The sequence below is a fragment of the Pelodiscus sinensis genome, chromosome 1 (assembly GCF_052426305.1).
Source record: "Pelodiscus sinensis isolate ZL-2025 chromosome 1, ASM5242630v1, whole genome shotgun sequence".
Taxonomy (NCBI): Eukaryota; Metazoa; Chordata; order Testudines; family Trionychidae; genus Pelodiscus; species Pelodiscus sinensis.
In genome coordinates, this window is record NC_143052.1 from 268,980,407 (window position 1) to 269,002,071 (window position 21,665).

Sequence of the window (21,665 nt, forward strand, 5' to 3'; positions counted from 1 at the left end):
ACTTTATAAGATGAGAGTGAATTGCCACAAATCCACCACTCATACTGTACACTTTGGTGCATTCTGGAAGCAGTTTGTCCACTACAACTATGAGGATACCTGCACAACACTCTTCTTCCTTAAGTAGACCAGGGGTGGAGAATCTTTTTTGAGTTGGGACCACTGACCGACAGAAAAAAAAAAAAAATCAGATGGGGGTTGCACACAAATGAGAAAAAATCCCCACCCTTCACCGGTGTGGGCTCCCCAATGCTGGGGGCAGCTCCGAAACTCAGAGGCCAGATCCAGGTAAGCCAGGGGCTGCATCCAGCCCCCTGGCCTTAAGTTCCCCACCCCTGAAGTAGACCATTAACCACTTTGCAGCTCAAGCACTATACAGTGTGCTAATCACATCAGATCACAGTGATCTATTGTGACTTCATTCAAACATCAAGTACAAATGGTGGAGTGGAGGGGCAGTGGTGAACAGTTTAAAAGATCAAGCTTTGTTGTAAAGAGAGCAGGAACTGGAGACTTGGCAACACATGTTCCACGTGCAGGCACTTTGCTTTTAAAGATATTAAGAGGACACAGGTGGTATCATAAAGCTGTCTCTTAAACAGATAATCTAATGGGGGAATTAAGGCCCAATTTTCAGATCTAGTCATCTTCATACAACAGCCATATTCTGCCCCCCATGGGACTGGGACAGTGAGCAAAGGTATAAGTGTATATTATGTTTTGTAATTTGAGCAACCAAATGTGGAATTTCAGACTGTCATCGTTATTGAAGGATTGGAGCCAAACTTTCCTTTCAACACTTAGAACATATTAAATGGGCTATGAACATGAATTAGATTAATAGATTGATACCCTGCCCCTTTTCTCCTCTCCCTTCCCTAGCAATTTCCTCCCCCCAACCCCTTTAATTCTTATTTCCGTCTCAGACAGACAAGTCCTCTGCTTTTGTGTTTTTCTGTATAGGTGTGTTCAGTTTGAATGACTTTTAGAGTTCAAGTGAAGAAACCAACAAAAAGGAAGAAAGGCCCAAGAAAAAAAGTACAGTGTGTCCTTCTCTCTATCTGTCCTACACCAGGGTGTTAAACTGGTGGGCCACATTTGGCCCAACTTAGTATGTTACATGGCTTCCAATATTCATAGTGCTTAGAATCTCTGCTTTCAGTTCATGTTAAGTGTCTAGTCTTCATAGTAGCAAAGTAAAGCTACCAAATGTGGACTGAGCTCCATAACTGAGGCAGCAATGTCTGCCTGAACAAAACAGTGATGGAAATGTCAATTCCCTTGTGCCCTATTAATTTCATTGGGACATCAAGGCTAAAATCCCTCATGACATTGCAGTATTGACTTTAACCATATCAGTACTGATCAGTTTAGCAGGTGCAATGGGAAAGAGGTTAAGAGCAAGGCCGACAGACAGGTGGTAATTGCAAACTATTTCAGAAAAGGAAATGCAGTGAAAAGAAGAACATAGGAAACAGAAGTTGGGGAAGGAAGAGAATCAGAGAAAGGAAGGAGGATGAAAGAAGAGCAGAGATAGCAATGACCTTATAGGACAGCATGTTCTCCTCACTGTGCTGATCTCCCTGTGAACTTCCGCGGTGGAGCATATGTCCTCCTAAATTTATATCCTGACTCATAATTTAACATGGAATTCGACCCCTGGCACCTAGTGAGTCTGATTCCTCTGAGTCAGAGCAATTATGAGTAGAGCCCTGCGTGGATACAAAATGTGTATCTGCATCATAATAACAAAACAGCTATGGACTCCTCAAGCAGACTGAGTTCTTACACGTCTAAAGGTGAGTTATACAGAAAACAAAGGCAGAATAGTTTTACAACTCTATGAACTTGTTAGCAAGTCATCTCCCTTACCTCTATATGTGTACCAGATCTCCCTATCACTTCTCTCTGTGCTGCTCTCTGCTTGCCTGTCTGCCCAATCTCAGTTAAGCCTTCCTCCTGGTGCCCAGGCTGAAGGAGTAGTTGAAAAGTAGACAGAGGCTAATTACTAGACAAATATAAGCTAGGGAAGCAACATGATCTAGTGCCTGGCGCACTGTAGAAGAACTCAAGAGACCTTTACCTTAAGTTTGTTGGGTGAGCTTGGAGAAGTCATTGCTTGCAGTGCCTCAGTTTCCCCATGAAGAAAACAGGAATAATAATACCAATTTTCCTTGCAAAGCCCTATACAGTATACAGATAATTACAAGGTGTAAGGATTACCTCTTCCCAAGTATCCCAAAATCCCATTATTTTCCCCCTTATTTAGTAGCCACTTGTAATGGTTTTCACTCCTAGGACAGTATCGTATTCCACTTGAAAACTGGGATTACAGTGTCACTGAAGAAAGTTAGAGTAGCAGCTGTAGTTCAAGTAGTGAGGCTAAGGCAAAGAAAGAATCAGCCAGATAAGAACATAAGAATGGCCATACTGAGTCAGACTAAAGGCCTATCTGGCCACAGTATCCAACAGTGGCCAATGCCAGTTGCCCCAGAAGGAGTGAACAGAACAGGTAATCATCACGTGACCCCTCTCCTGTCATTCATTTCCAGCCTCTGACAAACTGAGGCGAGGGACACCCTTCCAATCCATCCTGGCTAATAGCCATTGATGGACTTAACCTCTATTAATTTATCTAGCTCTTTTTTGAACCCTGTTAAAGTCCTGGTCTTTGCAACCTCCTCTGGCAAGGAGTTCCACAGATTGACTGTGTGCTGCATCTATGACTCTTTGACACCTATGACCTCTCTTTGGTTGCATCTATATTAAAAAACTAAGTGAGAGTGTGCTACCATAAATGGCTATAAACACACATCCTGTTTCAAGCACACCAATGCTCTGTCTACATCACCAGTAATTACGTGTTTTAGTAGCACTCCCTGGAGATTACTTATCCCATAGTTCGTGGCACACACAGCAGCCACTAGGATATTGTCTTATAAGGTGCACTTAATACACTAGCAAATTCAAAACACACATCAGGGAGCTCCGCCTAGCAGCAAAGACCATTGTCTAATTAAACTAGTGACACAAAATAAAGTTAAACCAGCATACATTTCACAAAGATGTCTATATCGTTAGACAACGTCTACATTGGCAAGATTTTGCGCAAATATTTTGAACGCAAGAGTTTTTGCGTTATAAGTATTTGTGCAAGAGAGTCTACACTGGCACATGCTTTTGCGCAAGAGATGTGCTTTTGCCCAAAAGCATCCGTGCCAGTGTAGACTCATAGACTCCAAGGTCAGAAGGGACCATTATGATCATCTAGTCTGACCTCCTGCACAGTGCAGGCCACAAAATCTCACCCACCCCTCCTAGAATAATCCTCTCACCTATATCTCAGATATTGAAGCCTTCAAATACTTTGAAGGCCCCAAGATGCAGAGATCCTCTAGCTGTGATCTGTACCCCATGCTACAGAGGAAGGCGAAAAACCTCCAGGGCCTCTGCCAATCTACCCTGGAGGAAAATTCCTTCCCGACCCCAAATATGGCCCATTTTAGCCATCAGGCTTCCTTGTGCAAGAAATTCGTGTTGCCTGTCTACACTAGCCTCTTGAGCAAGAACAGTTGCGCAAGAGGGCTTATTCCTGAGCGGGAGCATCATAGTTCTTGCGCAAGCAGCACTGATTTCACACATTAGAACATCAGTGTTCTTGTGCAAGAACTCCCCGCCAGTGTAGACAGACAGCATGTTTTTGCGCAAAAACGGGTGCTTTTGCGCAAAATCATGCCAATGTAGACACAGCCTTATTGTTTAGCACCTGTATCCAGTAAGGAGAAGCTTTTGGGTAAAACCCCATGCCCACAGAACACCTAATAAAGTCAGTGAGACTCCATGTAACTGTATAATTGCTCTGCAAGGTCAGGGCCTAAAAAGATTACAACGTGCTTTCTAAAGTTTTACTCAGATTCATTTCTAAACAAAATGCAAGTCTTTGCATTTTGTTAGTTTTCACTTTTTATGCAATAATCAATTTTCAGGGTACTAAACTTAGTCCAAATGTTTCCTTCTTTGCAATCAATCACATACTAACCTGTGTGCTAAAGTTATTGGGAGTTTTTTTGGCTCAGACCAACAAAGTCAGTTTTACACAAGCCTACTGTGACTGTTAGTCCTGAGATTGCTCTTTAAACTTTATGCCATCATTTTAAACGGTTACAACAATTATATATTTTAACTTCAAAGGATTTCAGTAGCAGTAAGGATTAAAACATAGGCTCACCACTATGGAAGCATTAGAAGGAACTCAAACCTCAAGCAACACAATGCTAGTTTGCTTCTCCCCAGAACTGGGCAGCTGATCTAGGAGCAAAATTCCAAATTTAAAGAGAAAGGATAGAAACACAGTGCTCTAGCATTTCAACTAGCTTTATGTAAAAGACACACTTAAAAAACTAAGAACACAGGCACAGAATATAATAAAACCTTGTCACACTCTAATAATTACAATTATTAACTTTTCTTACATATAACAGTCTAGCAATGTCTGTTATATTTTAGTAGGCTTCCCCCTTCCCAACAGCTGGATGTGCAGTGAGATTGTGGGGGAGGAGAGATCTGAAAGGAAGAATCCTTTATGGGGCGGAGTTGCCTGTGACCTGCTCCAAGGGAAGTAGCCACTGCTGGAGAGGAGTGGGGGTGCAAGTGGCTGCATTAAAGTTTGTCTGATTTTTGTATAGTGTGGTCTTGCTTCATTGCCTTAGATACCCCATAGTGCTCTATGTTGCATAGATACAGCATCATGCTATGTTTATATGTAATAGTAGATCATATTCATTTTGTTTATAATCCTTTGGTGGCTGTTCCCATTGGTTTAGTCCAATGGTTCCTTTTTGCTCTGCCCCAGCTTCTGAGCACATGCACCTGGGGGAAACACCCTCACACTAGTCTGTGTGGCAAGGGGGAGGGAAGGCATGCAGGCTGTTCTTCCTCCTGACCGATTATGGGCCTGGTGCCCAGGAGTATACCACGATGAGCAGGGCCATGTGTGGGTGGCTGTGCTCAGGAAAGTAAGTCTGTTGCTCTGCCATGCAGCTCTTCCTTTGTTTTACCCTAGAGAGTGTGTGTTTCATGTGCCTGGATTTTCTGGTTATACTAGTGAGTTCTTTCTCTCTTATATTTGCTCCCTAGGATCCAAAGACAGGCATCCTGTGGGCCAGGGTACGGGCCGAACAGGTCCCTCTGGGGGATTCCTGGACCCGTAGTCAGTTCCCACTCTCACCTCTCCCCCATCTGTGGCAGTGGTGCCCACGTGGACTTTACCGTGCAGCTGGGGGGACAGGAGAAGATGAATGGTGGCTGAAGAGCCATCAGGTGGTAAGTTAAAGGCTCCAAAGACAGGATGTGTAGCTAGAGAGTATTACAATGAATACATCTGTAGTTATCTCATTGGTCTCCCTGCAACCCAATTGTCACCCCTCTTAGATCTGGTTTAGTATTTAAAAGGCATAAGCCTTCTGCTCTCCCCTCAGGTCTGGCTGTACTCGGAGCTTGTGCCGCTGCTCTGCCTATTCTGTATTTTCAGTTCCTCTACCCCTGTGCTGTCTGCAGTTGTTTCCCACCTCTGGTCAGATAGCTTAACAAACAGCAGTAAATCCCCATTGTTCAATGAGCTCTACAGGGGCAGTCGCAATGCCCTTGAGCTCAGTCGGTTTCCCTGACGGTGCAATGCTTGACCCTCCCAGACACACAGAGGACTGGGGCTTAGCTGATCCACCACAATTTTACATCCCTAGTTCAGTTAACTGGTTAAATGGAAATGTTTAACCAGTAAGCCATGATCCTGCGGCAGGGGGCTTCTCCAGCCCAGCCAGGCCCACCACACCCGCTTGGGCCAAGCTTGCCGCACTATGGGCAGGGGGCTGCTGTGATCGTGCCTGCCGTGCTCCAGGCAGGGGGGCTGCTCCAGCCCAGCCATGCCGGAATCCCCCACGCTTGTAATATGGTGGGGTTAGCCCGGCTATGCTGGAGTGCTCCCTGGGGTCCTGCCACTGGTTAGGGCTGGGCAGGGGTCCCACCGGACCCTGCCTCCTAGGGCCTGCACAGCCAGGCTGGTGTGGCCAGGGTCCCTCTTGCCCCTTCCTAGGCTATGTCTACACTGGCGGCTTCTTGCGCAAGAACGTCTTGCGCAAGGGTTCTTGTGCAAGAAGTCTTGCGCAAGAAAACGTCCACACTGCCATGTGCGCACTGTGCTTTTGCGCAAGGGCTCCCATGGCAGTGTGGACGCTCTCTTGCGCAAGAAATCTGTGATGGCCATTTTAGTCATAGTGCTTTGTTGCACAAAAACTCCCTGCCGAGTGACCACACTGCCCTTTTGCGCAAGAGCTCCTGCGCAAGAGGGCTTACACCTGATAAAAAAGAGCATAACTCTTGCGCAAGAAGCCCTCTCTTACCACGCTGTACTGTACATTTCCTTGCACAAGAGCGGGCGGGCAGTGTGGACGCTCTGCAGATTCTTGCGCAAGAACAGCTGTACTTGCGCAAGAAGCTGCGAGTGTAGACATAGCCCTAGTGTGTGGTGGGGCTGGGGTGAGGCTGCACCCAGGATCACTACCTGCTGTCCTGTCTGGGTTCCTGGTTAACTAGTTACCTATCCAATAAACCTAATGCTCACCAGTTAACTGGGTAGTCTTTTACATCCTTAGACTGAACCCTTCTTCTTAGTCGTTTCTCTCCAGGCTAACTAGGAGGTGAGGTTATACAAATCTAATGGCCCTTTATATATCTCACTACTTGTCCTCCCTCCCTTTCTTTCAGGTATCTGGTGTTCCAGAGATACTTCTCTGCCAACTACCCAGAGGCCACAGCAAAGTAAATACCTGAGACTGGCAGCACTTCTCAGGAGCAGGCCTGCTGTGAGGGTTTTAAATACATATACTTTTTTCTTTCTTTAAATAGGGCAATATGAACAAGGAAAAAAGGAAGATTTTTTTTTTATGTTCGGCAATGCAGTATTAATTTAAATCTGTCATGTTATAAAATGTTTGACAAATGTAAGGGGGCCTTTCTAAAAATGGTGATGAGGCAGTTTATATCACCGATCACAAAATGAAAGCCATTTCTTTTAGAGTAAAAAAAATTTGTTTGCCTGTTTAAATGTGTCTTGTTTGTTGTCCAGGGTGCAAAGGGGACAAAGAGAACTGCAGAGGACAGTTCCTGCCTTTTGGACCTGTGTTATGACCATTCAAGTGAACTTGATGGGTGTCTCAAGGATGGCCTACCAGCCCAGGATAGCAGTGGGAGGACCAATTGAGCTGGATAGCGTAGGCAGCAAGTGAACCAATAAGGCTGGTGGGTTACACAAGGGTTACTCCTGCAAATGTAGTGACCACAGTAGCATGAATGTCTGTACATCACTGGCAACGTCTTATGGGTGAGCATGTGAATTGTTAGGTCAACATTTGCTAGTATAGTAGACAGAGATTTTCTCATTCTGTTCCTTTCAGCAGTAATGTTGAAGTGAGCGGGTTATCTCGAAAATCTGGTTGCAGCTGGCAGTGTAGCACATGCAGAACTAAATAGCTATACATATATGGCACAGTGTATGTGTGTACCATATTTGAATGAAAATGTATCTGCACTTCAGATCACCTTCCATCTGCTTCACGGAGGCAACGGCTACACTGCAAGCTTCTTGTGCAAGAAACCCTTGCTGTCTGTCCACATGCCTTTTTGCGCAAGAGCTCTTGCACAAAAAGGCTTATTCCATGTAGAAAGAGGAATAACTCTTGCACAAAAAGCCCTGACTTCTGACGATCTGCTTTACTTTTTCTTGTGCAAAAATGCGCTTGTAGTGTGGATGCTATGTGAGTTCTTGAGCAAAAATGGCCATTTTTGTGCAAAAACTCTGCAGTGTAGATGTGGCCAAAGAGTGCAGGGCCAAGGGCTCCATTACAGAGGCAGTTTACAGCACAATTAAGAAAACATGTTCTTTACTTCTTATATTTCCTTCATTTTTCTTCTTCACATGGGGGAGACAAGGAGAGAGGAATATATCTGACTTTATTTTAAAGAATGTGAGCTAGCAAGACTCTAAGTTGCTAGTCTCTAAGGCAGTGTTTCCCAAAGTGGTTTGTTTACTTACCAGCGTCATGGCCACGGAGCCTTGCAGTGTCCATTGGCTCCATTTCGCCGTTAGCATCCAAGGGGAGCCGTGGGAAGCGGCGTGGGCTGGGTAGCTGCTTCCTGCAGCTCCCCTTGGCTGCAAACGACGAAATGGAGCCGATAGGAACTGCAAGGCTCCATGGCCACGATACCGGTAAGTAAACAATCTGGCATGGCCCATTAACAAGTTTCTCAAAGTGGTTTCCCGGACCACTTTGAGAAACACTGCTCTAAGGACTTGTCCACACTTAAAACACTACAGAGTTATTCCTGTAGCATTTCAGCGTAGATACTTCCTGCTCTGAGAGGGATTCTTCGATGAGATTCTTCCCAGAGAGGCAGCTGCTAGATAACTGAAAATTTCTTCCGTCAACCTATGTAACTGGGGACTTGGGTTGCCTTAATTATGCTGCTTGCGGGTGTGTGGATTTTTCACACCCGAGTGGTGAAGTTGTGCCGATCTAATTTTCTAGGGTAGACTAGGCCTAAATCAATCATGAGTTGCTCTTACACGCTGTATAGCCTTATGACATTTCTGATCCCCACCCGTAACATATCACATGCCTTAAATCCAATGACTAATAAAAATTCTGTTCTAGGAGAAACCAGAGGGGGTCTGAAGAGTAATTAAGGTCTCCCTAGGCTTGCAAGATTTATTTTTTTAAGTGAGTTTGCTCACCAGATCAGTTCTGTCAGGCTCCACTTTATTGCTATTGATACTGTGGACCTCTCATTGCCAGTTTTGTATTTGTTTGACTCTGACTCAGAGGAGCTTCTCCTGTTTTTCAATTTTGCAAGAACAAAATTGGAACATTTGAGTGCAATGCTACAAATTGCTAAAAAATAAATCTCTGATGCTCTCAAGTTAGCTTCGAACAAAAAATTTATGTTTTTTAAATCCATGTACTATGATTCATGATTGTGTAAAGATGCTTGTTGTTTAAAATGGACTCTGCTAAACAGGACAGATTATGCTGAAGACCTCATCTTGTTAAGGGTAACTGCAATGTTTTCAAACAAAAACTAGGGACAGTTATCCCAATAAGTGGACTGGCAGGGAAATTTCATGGTGGAGTTAAGGTCTTCTTGTAAAGGAGACTGGAAGAGAGAAAAGTAGAGGAGAGTTTACCTACTCTTCCTTCTCTTATGGTAAATTATTCATCGCTTTCTTGCTGTGTTGACATCTGAATAAGATCTGGAGGAGGACTTGGGGACTCTCTCATATAGAGTGGGGCTCACTGGAAAACCTTGTGTCAGAATGAGAGTAGATAAAAAAGGTGACAGACTCGACAGAAAGGAAGGCTTTGCAATGCATGTTTATTCACCTGGGGGTACGTCTACACTGCATAGCTATTAATAGCTACCCTGCATCTACACAAACCACCCGTTATTTCAAAGTATTTTTCGAAATAATGGGTGCACTATTTCAGCATCCCGGTAACCCTCGTTCCAAGAGGGATAAGGGTTGTCTTGAAATAGTGCCAATTTTGAAATAAAGCACTGTGTAGACACGCCAAATTTCAAAATAGCCTATTTCAAAATAGATTCAAAATAAGATATGCAATTTGCATATCTTATTTTGAGGCTAGGGTGCTGTGTAGATGCACCCCCAGTCTGCTGTCATTTTTGATGCTCACGTAGGGTGCATCTACACAGCAGGGCTTAACTCGAAATAAGATATGCAAATTGAGCTACGTCAGTTGTGTGGCTTATTTCAAAATAGCTTATTTAGAAATAGAAAGCATCTACACAGCACTTATTTTGAAATACAGCACGAGACTCCGACTTCCCTTCTTGTACAGTGAGGCTGTGTCTACATTGGACCCCTTTTCCGGAGAAGGGATGCAGATGAGACAAGTCGAATTGCAAATGAAGCGGGGGATTTAAATATCCCCTGCTTCATTTGTATAAACATGGCTGCCGCTTTTTTCTGGCTTGGGGCTTTGCCGGAGAAAAGCACTAGTCTAGACGGGATCTTTCGGAAAATAAAGCCTTTTCCGAAAGGTTCCTTATTCCTGATTTTAAGAGGAATAAGGGACCTTTCGGAAAAGGCTTTATTTTCTGAAAGATCCCATCTAGACTGGCGCTTTTCTCCGGCAAAGCCCCGAGCTGGAAAAAAGCGGCAGCCATGTTTATACAAATGAAGCAGGGGATATTTAAATCCCCCGCTTCATTTGCAATTCCGACTTGTCTCATCTGCATCCCTTCTCCGGAAAAGGGGTCCAGTGTAGACACAGCCTGAGTGTTACAGGAGTCGGAGTAAGAAGTCCTCCAGCTTGACACTATTTCGAAATAACTGCTTGCTGTGTAGACTCGGACTAAGATATTTCAAAATAATGCTAGTTATTTCGAAATAATGTTGCAGTGTAGACATACCCCTAGACAGTATTTTTTTTTCAGCAGCCAATTTATAGGGGCTAGATAAACCAGGACTAAATGGGTTTTGTAAAACCAACAGGCAAACCGTGAAACTAGACTATACTGGTATAAGGATAACCAGAGTTTTGGTCTAGATTACAAAGTATACATGTGCATGGCATTTTTCTTCTTTCTTATTCTAGTCTTGTTATGGTCCTGACATACTGGAATTATCCATTCATTTTTCAGAGAGCAGGATTTCTGTACATTTCAACACACTGATCACAGTTCAGCGAGTTACCTAAGTACATAGCTAACCTAAAAAACTCGAGTAACCTATTAACTCTAATGGGATACTCATGCTTATGTAGGTTGCTGAATCTGGCCCAAACACACAGCGGTGGGACATGCAGGGGAGGATACAGAAATGTTGTTTCTGAAATCTCTCCAGCCAACAGCTCCCTGGGGTGCCCAGCAACGAATGCATTTTTGTTATCATTTGAAGGGTGAAGAGGCCAACATATGTAAAAATGCCATATTGAAACTTAAAACTTGATTTAGAGTTGATGTTGCTAGATGATGTCGCATTTCTTTTCAGAGGCCATATTTGCAGTGCTGGCCGCAACAGATGCATATGCAAAAATCTGTAGGGACATTGTTGCAATCTCATAAGCAGGCTCTTTATTTACATGCGAAGTCTGTCATTTTGACCAGCATGGAGGGGGGAGGTGAACCAGGGACAGACAGCTAACAGCAGGAATCACAACACTTTGCTCTAAAGAATCATGCTGCATAGTTAAGATCTCATATTGTCTGTGGATTAAACACTCATACATGCAGCATTCCCCTCTATATCTGTTTGCACATGCAATTACTAAAATGTTCATATGCAAATTTCAGTGCATTTTAGCTTGTGATTTGCTCACAGGGAGTTTATCATTATGCTGGGAAGTAGATGGTAGGCTGCTGTGAATATTTCTACCTACAAATACTTTTTTTTGCAGATGCAGGAATTGTCTAGGTTTGAACCTTTACCATTACTATTGAAACAATTAGATTTTCACTATTTTAAATCCTAGACAGTAGAAATGCTCGATTATAGAAATCGTGTGAAAGGCTGTACAACAGCCATAGTCTGGCTGAATGCAGAGTGGGATCTTTTCTTTCCCTTCAAGCATCTGAGGAAGTGAGTTATATCTCACAAAAGCTTATGCCCTAATAAATTTGTTAGTTTTTAAGATGCCACTGGACTCCTTGTTGGTTTTGCTGAAACAGACTAACATGGCTACCTCTCTGAAACTTGTAATAGGATCTGATATACAGGCAGTCCCCGACTTACGCGGATCCGACTTATGTCGGATCCGCAGTTACGAACGGGGCTGCCCCGGAGTACACGGACTGCAGGACCTCGCGGTCCCACCGCCCGTGTACTCCGGGCGAGAAAAGCTGCTCCGCGTCTCCCTGGTCTGCAGACCAGGAAGACGTGGAGCAAAGCCGCTGCCCGAGCCCCCCCCCTCCCTCGCGGCTTTGCAAAGGCTTCCCCGAGGCTTTGCAAAGCCCGCGGGGGGGGGGGGGGGGCTCGGGCAGCGAGGCAGCCCAGGCTGCCTGGGCTGCTCCGCTGCCGGCTTCCCCGAGTCTTTGCAAAGCCGCGGAGGGGCTCGGGCAGCGAAGCAGCCCAGACCACCTGGGCTGCTCCGCTGCCGGCTTCCCCGAGGCTTTGCAAAGCCGCGGGGAAAGCCGGCAGCGGGACAGCCCAGACGCCCCGCGGCTGTCCCGCTGCCGGCGTCCTCAGAGGCTTTGCTCCCCGTCTCCCTGGTCTGCTGGTCTCCAGCAGACCAGGGAGACGGGGAGCAAAGCCGCGGAGGACCCAGGCGGCGGGACCGCGGTGCGTCTCGGTCCGCCGCCTGCGTCTTCCTGGTCTGCTGGGGTGGGGGGGGCGCAGCTAGTACGCCCCTCCCCCCCCCCCAGCAGAATAGGCTTTTCTCTGGACGCCTGTGGCAGCGCTACTGGACGCCTGAGGAGCGGTGCTACTGGAGCAACCCAGCAGCACCCCAGCTGCTCTGCCCCAGGCGTCCTGATTTAGCCGCTGCTGAAACTGACCAGCGCTGACTACAGAAAGCCCGAGGCAGAGTTGCTCTGCCTCGGGCTTCCTGGAGTCAGCTGCTGATCAGTTTCAGCAGCAGCTGACTTGGGGACGCTTGGGGTTCTTAAGTTGATTCTGTATGTAAGTCAGAACTGGCGGTCAGTTTCAGCAGTGGCTGAATCTGGACGCCAGTTCCGACTTACATACAGATTCAACTTAAGAACAAACCTACAGTCCCTATCTTGTATATAACCCGGGGACTGCCTGTACACCTGAAATTATGCCATTTGGGTACTCTTAGCCTATTTGGATTTACTTTCCATTATTCCATATTCCTTAGTTCCATGTACTAATGCTGGATGTCTCTAAATGCTGCTGCTTCTGGTTGAAACTACTGTAGTGAGTTACAATCAACGTGTGCCTAAAAGGTAGGGCAGTGATGATACAAAGAAATAACAGATTTTTATCTTCTCTGGAAATAATTATATGAAAAAAGTCTGATTGGAGGGATCAGACATGATACTGCCATTTCACTAAATGATTTAAAGCCAGATCTTATTTTGATCATGCTTTGCCTCCTAAGGCATGGAATGCCTCAAAGAAGGGTTTTCAGGATTAGACATCAAAGTTAAGTTTTTGTGGGGAGAAGTTTTAGGTCAGTTGGGGATAATAATCGTTAACAACCTTTGTAAAGTGTTTTGAGATTTACAGGGGTAGCAAACTTTATAGAAGCTAAACATCTTCATCTTTGCTAGCGTTCTTACCTTAGTTTTTACCGCAATAAAAATTTTAAAAGATTTGCATCATACGGCTGCATAATACGGCTGTACAGATTAGAAAAAAGATATAGTTTTGTAAAACACGTAAGTTAGTACGTCCGTATGCTAGAGTATTTTAAAGGGAATACAAATTTTTTATTTAAAACCTGGCTGGACTAGTAGGGTTATCTTCCAGTGCCCTGTTGCTTTAAGGATTGGATTTCTGCATAAAAAGTCAATAGGGCTCTGGTAAACCAAGGTGTGATCGCTGTACAGTTTGGGGTGCTATTGGAAGATGCTCCTGCCCTGGGTTTGTGTAAGATGTGTTTGGATTTTTATTCTTCTTTAATACATCTCTCTGGTTTTAGAATAGCCCTTGTTCTAGTAATGCAACATATCATAATCAACGTAGAGGATCATCATCAAAGTTTTTAAACCAGACTATCAAACTGTTGTATTGTGAGTGTGCTTTTGCCTGAGAATATGTCTACATAATTTGTGGCAGCCTAGTCAACCGACTTGTGCTCACACTACAACACTAAAAAAGTGGTGTAGACATTGCAGGTTGGGATTTGAAGCCCAGGGAGAGGTTGGTGGGCTTCTGACGCTGAGCCACAACTTAAAATCACTGTACACTTCAAGGTACAGGATTTGAGGATTCATTTTATGAAAACAAGGGAGAGCATATATCCTATGAGGGTAAGTCTGCACTGCAGATCAGGATGTGAAATTGCAGCACATGTGGCCATTCATGAGCTAGCTTTGATCAAGCAACCTTAGCAGTGAAACTGCAGTGCACGGGCCAGCTGCCCAGATATAAGCCTAGCTAGTGCTGTCTACAGTACCCATATCCATGCTAGCTGCAGCTGAACTAGCACTGCTTTGATATGCTTCTGTTTTTAGTCTGCTAGTGGTGGGAAGGCCTAGCTGTTATCAGTACTATCATATCCAAGACCATAGGTACATAGAGGGTGACTAGCCCATTCCACTGCGGCTGCACGTTTGTTTTTTTAGTGTGCTACCTCCATCACAGATAACATGGGTATGTCTATCCCAGCTGGAAATTTTCCCACCAGCTACCCTGCAGACCTAGAGGTAGTGCTTCTCTATGGGGGGGGGGGGGAAAGGTAGTGCTTCTCTATGGGGGGGAAGGATAGCTCAGTGGCTTGAGCATTGGCCTGCTAAACCCAGGGTTGTGAGTTCAATCCTCAAGGAGACCATTTAGGGATCTGGGGCCAAATTTGTCAGTGATGGCACATGGTCCTGCTGTGAAAACAGGGGAGTGGATTCAAGGTCCCTTCCAGTTCTAGGAGATAGGCATCTCCATTTGTTTAGTTTCTGTGCCACTCTTTACTCTATGAATCTCACCATCTATTAGCCATGTGCTTCCTTAATATTTATTTTTCCAGAATGGTAGCATAAAACAGCTTTTGTGAAAGAAAGTAGGTAGCATAATCCTGTGATTTGGATTCTTTCGGTAGGACCATTGCGAAGAGCAATGAAAACCTTCCAGAATGACTTGAGAGAATGCTTGTCTGCCTCAGTTTGCAGAGGGACAGCCTGCCTGATGATGGTACTGTTATTCTTCTCAGTGAATAGTGAAACCTAATGATGAGACTGTTGCAGTCAATACTTTTAATTATTCTACTACTGATCATTGAAGCAGAGCCATTAGTTACTCTAGGACAGTGAGCAGAGCTTGAGCAGACATTGGCCATTTTCTTTCTTCAGTCCAACTAGATTATTGCATATGAAATCCAACATTCTCCCCTCCCACTTTCTTAGCTAAACTTCTGACTATCATTTTTCCTTCAAAAGCTTCAGAGGGGTAGCCAAGTTATTCTGTATAGGATAAACTTAAAAAACAACAAATAGTCTGGTAGCACTTTAAAGACTAACAAAACATATAGATGGTATCCTGAGTTTACATGGGCACAGCCTACATGTGGGTTGTACCCATGAAAGCTCATGATACCATCTACATGTTTTGTTAGTCTTTAAAGTGCTACCAGACTATTCATTGTTTTTTAAGTTTATTTTTCCTTAAGTGTCTGTTTTAGATCATTTCAAGTTCAGGCATCACAAAGGAAGTCAGTGGGCGTGTCATCCACATAACTCCACTGTGTAGATGTAGCTTATTTCAGGATACCTCTGGTATCCCAAAATAGCTATTCCACGTCTTAAGAGCAAGCCCGTTATACTGAAATATAACTGTCTCACTATTCTGATGTCCCTGTAAACTGCATTGCATGAGGGTTAAGAGACATTTCAGAATAATGCTTTATTTTGAAATTTGGCGCTGTGTAGACAGCACCAGCTTTTGAAATAAGCTATTTTAAAATTACCCTGAAATAAGCTATGCAATTTGCATAGTGAAAATTGTGTAGCTTATTTCAAGGTAAGGATGTTGGTTAGACACACCAATGACGATCCCGGGATTGAAGTCTTGAGTTTATGGAAACTAGGAAAGGAGCAGAGAATGGGAACTTAGAGATGTGATAGTAATTGCCATCAACACCCATGGGCACATTGCCAGCATCTAGTACTCTGGTACTAACACCAGAGGAGGCTTTGACTAAGTGCCTTTCTATGAAATCAAGTCAGTTGAACTGTAAACTGCCCTAACAGGACAGCTACTGCAATTGAGATTATATGGAAATGCAAGGATTGTTTGAGTCTGCAAGAGACCCCATCCTCAGATAAAGGTCTTCTCAAAGAGCATGTTCTTACAATCTGATGAAAAAGCTAGATTTCATTGTTGTTGACAGCGGAGATCAATTCTGCTGGATAGAGTTTCAATTTAAATGACTCAGTGTCCAGGAAAGGTGAGAATGATGAAGAATGTTTCTTTAGTGAAATAATTAGTTACCTACTGCTGTGCGCTGGAGCCACTCATGTCATCAAATAAAGTAACACAGCTTCTCTCAGTACTGACAGCAAGAAATATTTCCAGTAAAGAAAACAAAATGCAACTGAAGAAACAAAGAAGCCCGAAGATAAAAGTGGCACGCAGGGACAGATCTTCAGCTGGTGTAAGTCTGTTAGGAAGCTATGTCGGTTTACACCAGTGTTGCGGATTTCACATGGTAAATGTAAGAAGTCTTTCTTTTGATCATCGTGAAAAGTAATATTGCAACATACTCCTGGGCAATACATCTGAACAAATCATATAGGGAATGAAAACAATTTTATGGACATTTATAAAAGTCGCATATGCGTGGTTTTAAACAGCTTTCAGTTGTTATAAAAAAGTTGCATAAACTCATTCTGTCAGTAGAGGGATTCCTACATGTGGCCAATATAAACATCAGCTAAAATAAGACAGTTCCTATTCCATGAACTCACAGATAAAATGTCATCTCCTGATAGTTAAAGGTTAAATAGTACCTTGTGCATGAAAAATGTGTGAGTTTGTCTATTGTGTTTCAGCATTCTTTTTAAATGCTGCGCTGAGGTTAATAAACCAAAGGAAGCAATGTTTCTTTAAGAAGACATTTTGGCTTCTTATGAAGAAAACAGCTCTTGTAGAAGATAGGAAATACATAAAATTGAACTAAATGCACAAAAATATAAAGATAGCTTTCAATACTATATGACTGCTTAGTTATACCAAGACATGCTGTTTTTATAAAGAACTGAATGTAATCCTGGGTAGCGACACCACATCCACAGCCAAGGACTCTGGGAATATATCCGAAAGCACAGAGTCAGCAAAAACAGAACTTAACTCAGAGGCAGAAGTTCTTGATGAAGAGGTGAAAGCGAATGAGGAGGAGGGACTCTCTGCAGGTCAACTGGTGCAGCAGGCATCCAGGAATGCTTCTCAAGTCCCAAAGTTCATGGGGAGTCTCAGCAACTGGCCATGGAGCATGAAGCAAGGAAAGAGACATAGGGTAAGTTGCTCTAATGCAGAGGGGTGTGGGTGGCACATATGGCTGATGAGAAGCAGTAAGTTGCTCTATTGCAGGGGGAGGTGGGCAGGTGAAAGTGTGAGGTGGTAAGTTGTTCTGTTGCAGCTGCGGGGGGGGGGGGGGGAGAGACAGCAATGTGGGGCGACCAGCAGTGTTCCCTCTAAGCTGCAAGGTAGCACATGATTAATCAGCCCTGCCCAGTCAGAGGCTCAGGGCTCTGTGCAGGGAGCTGACTGGGCGGGGCTGATTAATCACCTGTGAAGCTGTGCTGCCATGTAGCTTAGAGGGAACACTGGTGACCAGAGGCTTTATTTCTGTGAGCTGGCTAAGCCCTGCCTGGATCTGCGTTATGTCCAAACAGGGCTTTGAGGTACACAGAGATATCAATAGAACAGTGGTCACCAACCAGTAGATCAGGATCTACTGGTAGATCTTGGAGCCTCTGACAGGTGATCCTGACTGGTTTGGCCAAGAGGCTATCAAGCACAGCACAGTTCAGCTGCCCCTTTCCCTACTGCTATGCATCTCCTGCCCTTTGCCTTGGAGCTGCCCCCACCCCCAGGAGCCTCCTGTTTACTGTGCAGAGCAGGAATGGGAGAGGAGGGGGCGCTGATGTCAGGGTGCCCCTCTACCACCTTGTATTTTATCTCCACAGAATGGGGGGGGGGGGGTGGAAACCACAGGGCATGGGATGGAGGGAGTTTGCTGGCTGCTTTTGAAAGAGGTGCAGGGCCAGGGCAGGGGTGAGCCTGCTTTAGCCCCACTACACCACCACCCAAAAGCCACCTGAGGCAAGCAGTGTTCAGCTGGAGGTAGCGTCGAACCCCTGCTCCAGTCATGAACCCCCTCCAACACTGCGTGCCCCTGCCCCCAATTTCCATTACAGAGCCTGTACTCTGAACCCCCTCCTGCACCCCAACTCCCTGCCCCAGGCTCAGCTCCGAGCCCCTCTCACACTCCAAGTCCCTTAGCCCAAGACCAGAGCCTGTGTCCCAACCCTCTGCCCCTGCTTGGTGAAAGGGAGGGAGGAAAGGGAGGGAGGAGGGGTAGGGCCTCAAAGAAGCTGTACAAAAGAGGCTGTATTTGGCTCTGAGGTAGATCCTGGATTGCACTTAAATTCAAAAAGTGATCTTGTGCTTAAAAAGGTTGGAGACCACTGCAATAGAATCTTGCTGGCCGATGGTGTCAAAGCTTTTCCTGAGGTACTTATTTTCTCATGGAGATTCTATGAGAGGGCTGCCATTACCCCACTGCTATGGTACAACACTCTCGCAAACCATTCCACGATTTGTGCTGCCAGAACCAAGGCGGGACAGTTGGGCTGCATACACTTGCATTCAAAAGCAGTGCCTGGCTTTCCTATTAACCTTTAGCAGAGAGATATCAGCCAGAGTAAGGGCAGACTGTGGACAAGTGTAGGATTCTTACAAACTGTTTCCATGTACACTTACTGCACAAGCATGGACAGTACTTTCTTAGGACCCCATGCCTAACAGTCACTCTATTTTTATTGGTTACTATAGTAAAACCCCATTGGTCTGGCATCCAATGCTCCGGCACTCCTGATAGTCCGGCACCATCGGGAACCCGGAAGTGCTCCGGGCAACAGGACAATTGGAGCTGCTCTGCGCCCGGCTTCCCCGATTCAGCCGCTGCTGAAACTGACCAGTAGCTGATTTGGGGAAGCCGGGGGCAGAGCAGCTGGGGTGCTGCTGGGTTGGTCCGATAGTGTTGCCCCTCGGGGCTGTGGGACCAACCCGGCAGCACCCCAGCTGCTCTTGGGGACACCTGGGGCAGAGCAGCTAGAGTGCTGCCAGGTTGGTCCCGCTGCGCCGAGGGGCGGCGCTATGGGACCAACCCAGCAGCACCCCAGCTGCTCTGCCCCAGGTGTCCCTGATTCAGTAGCTGCTGAAACTGACCAGCAGCGGCTGAATCGGGGATGCCTGGGGAAGAGCCGGACTAGTGGAAGGGGGGGCTATGAGGGGTCTGGGGTGGCATCCCCCCACCCCAGACCCTTCATAGCCCCCCCTTCCGATAGTCCGGCATATCTGATCATCCGGCACCCCCTGGGTCCTAAAAGTGCCAGATTATCAGAAGTTTACTGTATTCCAGTCCAGACCTTGAAGTCAATAAGAAAAACACCTCAGCAGACCAGAGAGGACCTAGCGAAGGATGTTTTGCAACATTCAATGCTCCAAACTGAGAAAAGGGAGGAAAGGTGAGCCAGGAAGATGCAAGCTAGAACAGAAGTCACTGAGTGCATGCTAAAGCTCATGGAAGACTAAACCAAGATGCTGAAGTGTCTAATCAAGATGCAGAGTGTACAGAACCAAAGGACTCCCTGTCAGCACATGCAGAATTCTTTTAACAGGATCCCTTCCTTTACATCCCCAAAAAAGCCTCCATAGCTGCACATGCAAAATTCTGTATCCAGCAACCCTCCTACATACACACACACACACTCATTTTCAGTCTGATAATAGATTTTTTTCTCTAGCACACTCCACTCCCTGTCACAGCAGCTGTGACATTGAAAGCTGGACTTTAACATGATTGTGAGGTTTTCCAACAACCCTTACCCTCCCTTATTACCAGCATTCACCCTATGGCTGTGTCTGCATTGGCACCCCTTTCCGGAAAAGGGATGCTAATGTAGACTTTGGAATAGGCAAATCCGCGGGGGATTTAAATATTCCCCGCGGTATTTGCATTAACATGGCTGCCACTTTTTTCCAGCTTGGAGATAAGCCGGAGAAAAGCGCCAGTCTAGACGTGATTCTCCGGAAAATAAAGCCTTTTCCGGAGGATCTCTTATTGAAAGTAGGAATAAGAGATCCTCCAGAAAAGGCTTTATTTTTCCGGAGAATCACGTCTAGACTGGCGCTTTTCTCCGGCTTATCTCCAAGCCGGAAAAAAGCGGCAGCCATGTTAATGCAAATACCGCGGGGGATGTTTAAATCCCCCGCGGATTTGCCTATTCCAAAGTGCTACATTAGCATCCCTTTTCCGGAAGGGATGCCAGTATAGACACAGCCTATGTGTGTGACCATGCCTGAAAGAGATCAATAAAGACAAAACTGAAGGAGGTTTCTTTGAGCTTATTTTGTGTGACACAACTAATAGCAATCACTCTGGCCCCAGTGGAAGCCTGTAACATCCCTTGGTTTTATGGGAATGCGTTGCTCAGGATAAGCAATGGGATGAGGTGGGGAAGCAACCCCAAAACTGAGACGTGCCGGTGCTCCTAATTGTCATAGCAGTTCCTTAGAGCCTCCCTGATATTGATGACTGCCCTGTGGGCTCCTCTGACAGTATGAGTGTCTGTCATGAGTGTGCGCTCAGGTGGTGTGTGTCAGTGCTCCACCCATGGGCAAACACTTCACCCTTACTTTTGTACAAATTATGTAAGCAACAGCATATGGCCACCACCATGGGGATATGATCCTCCATAAGTTCCAGCTTGCCATAGAGACACCTCCATCTCCCTTTCAGTCTGCTAAAGACGCGTTCAATAACCAGGTGGTATCAGCTTAGCCCTGTGGTCAACAATCAGTCGATTGCGATCAACTGGTCGATCACACGGCCTCGACCAGTCGATCGCGAGGTGTTCGGGACCCCCCACCCCCCTATTTTCCCGAGAAGCCCCATTGCCTACCTCCAGAGTAGTGCCGGCTTCCTGCAGGGTGGATGGAAGTCCTGCCTGCAGCTTCGCGCCACTTCCGGGGGTTCCAGAAGTGTGCTGGCTGCTCTCCTCCCACAGCTCTGTGGCGTGCGGGGCACGCTGCGGGAGGGGGCGTCGGCCCTGGAGGAGGAGCATGGTGGCTTCCCTGCACTGCAGGAGGGGTGAGTTGAGCACAGGGGTTTCCCTGCGCCGTGGGAGCAGGGGTCGGCCCTGGGATTTGGCCCGAAGGCAGGCGTGCACGGGGGTTTGGCTGCGCCGCAGGAGGGGGGTTTGGCCCCGGAGCAGGTGCGCGCAGGGGCTCGGGCCCTGGGGCAGGCATGTTCAAGGGTTTGGCTGTGCCGTGGGAGTGGGGGTTTGCCCCAGAGGAGGCACATGCCGGCTTCCCTCTAGGCGGTGGGGGGGGGAGGGAATCCTGGGAGGAGGTGGGTGCAGGGGACCCTGTTCCCTCTCCCCTGCCTCCTGTTCCCTCTCCCCACTCCCCAGGCTCCTGTTCCCTAGCCCAAAAGCAATGCTCTGCTCTGCTCTGCAACGCTGCTCTGTGACAGCCCAATGCTACTGTCCATGGCACTCACATTGTTGTCCGCACCCAAAGCTTCTTCCTCTGATACTAAGTGCATAAGTAGCTCTGCTGCAATGTATGATGTCCTAAGCACATTGAACACAGCATAAGAGAGAAGTCTAGGATCTATGATTTCTCACAGCAGATGATAAGAGTGCACAGCAAGGACTGTCACAATTTGAAATGGCACAGAAATAAGCCAGAA

The 21,665-nt window shown here is 46.0% G+C and overlaps 1 protein-coding gene and 1 long non-coding RNA gene across 2 annotated transcripts; one reads left to right on the forward strand and one right to left on the reverse strand.

The window, feature by feature from the left end:
- Window positions 1-948: 948 nt before the first annotated feature.
- Window positions 949-5,000, reverse strand: LOC112544703 (uncharacterized). The gene is made up of 3 exons (XR_016348797.1): window positions 4,473-5,000; window positions 4,229-4,308; window positions 949-2,184 (listed from the first exon to the last, which is right to left on the reverse strand). It is a non-coding gene; the product is annotated as an uncharacterized LOC112544703 (long non-coding RNA).
- Window positions 4,856-7,105, forward strand: LOC112544702 (protein p13 MTCP-1-like). The gene is made up of 3 exons (XM_089776313.1): window positions 4,856-5,015; window positions 5,137-5,322; window positions 6,763-7,105. Exons 1-3 carry the CDS (start codon window positions 4,920-4,922, stop codon window positions 6,826-6,828), a joined length of 348 nt encoding a protein of 115 aa, XP_089632439.1. The 5' UTR covers window positions 4,856-4,919; the 3' UTR covers window positions 6,829-7,105.
- Window positions 7,106-21,665: the final 14,560 nt, after the last annotated feature.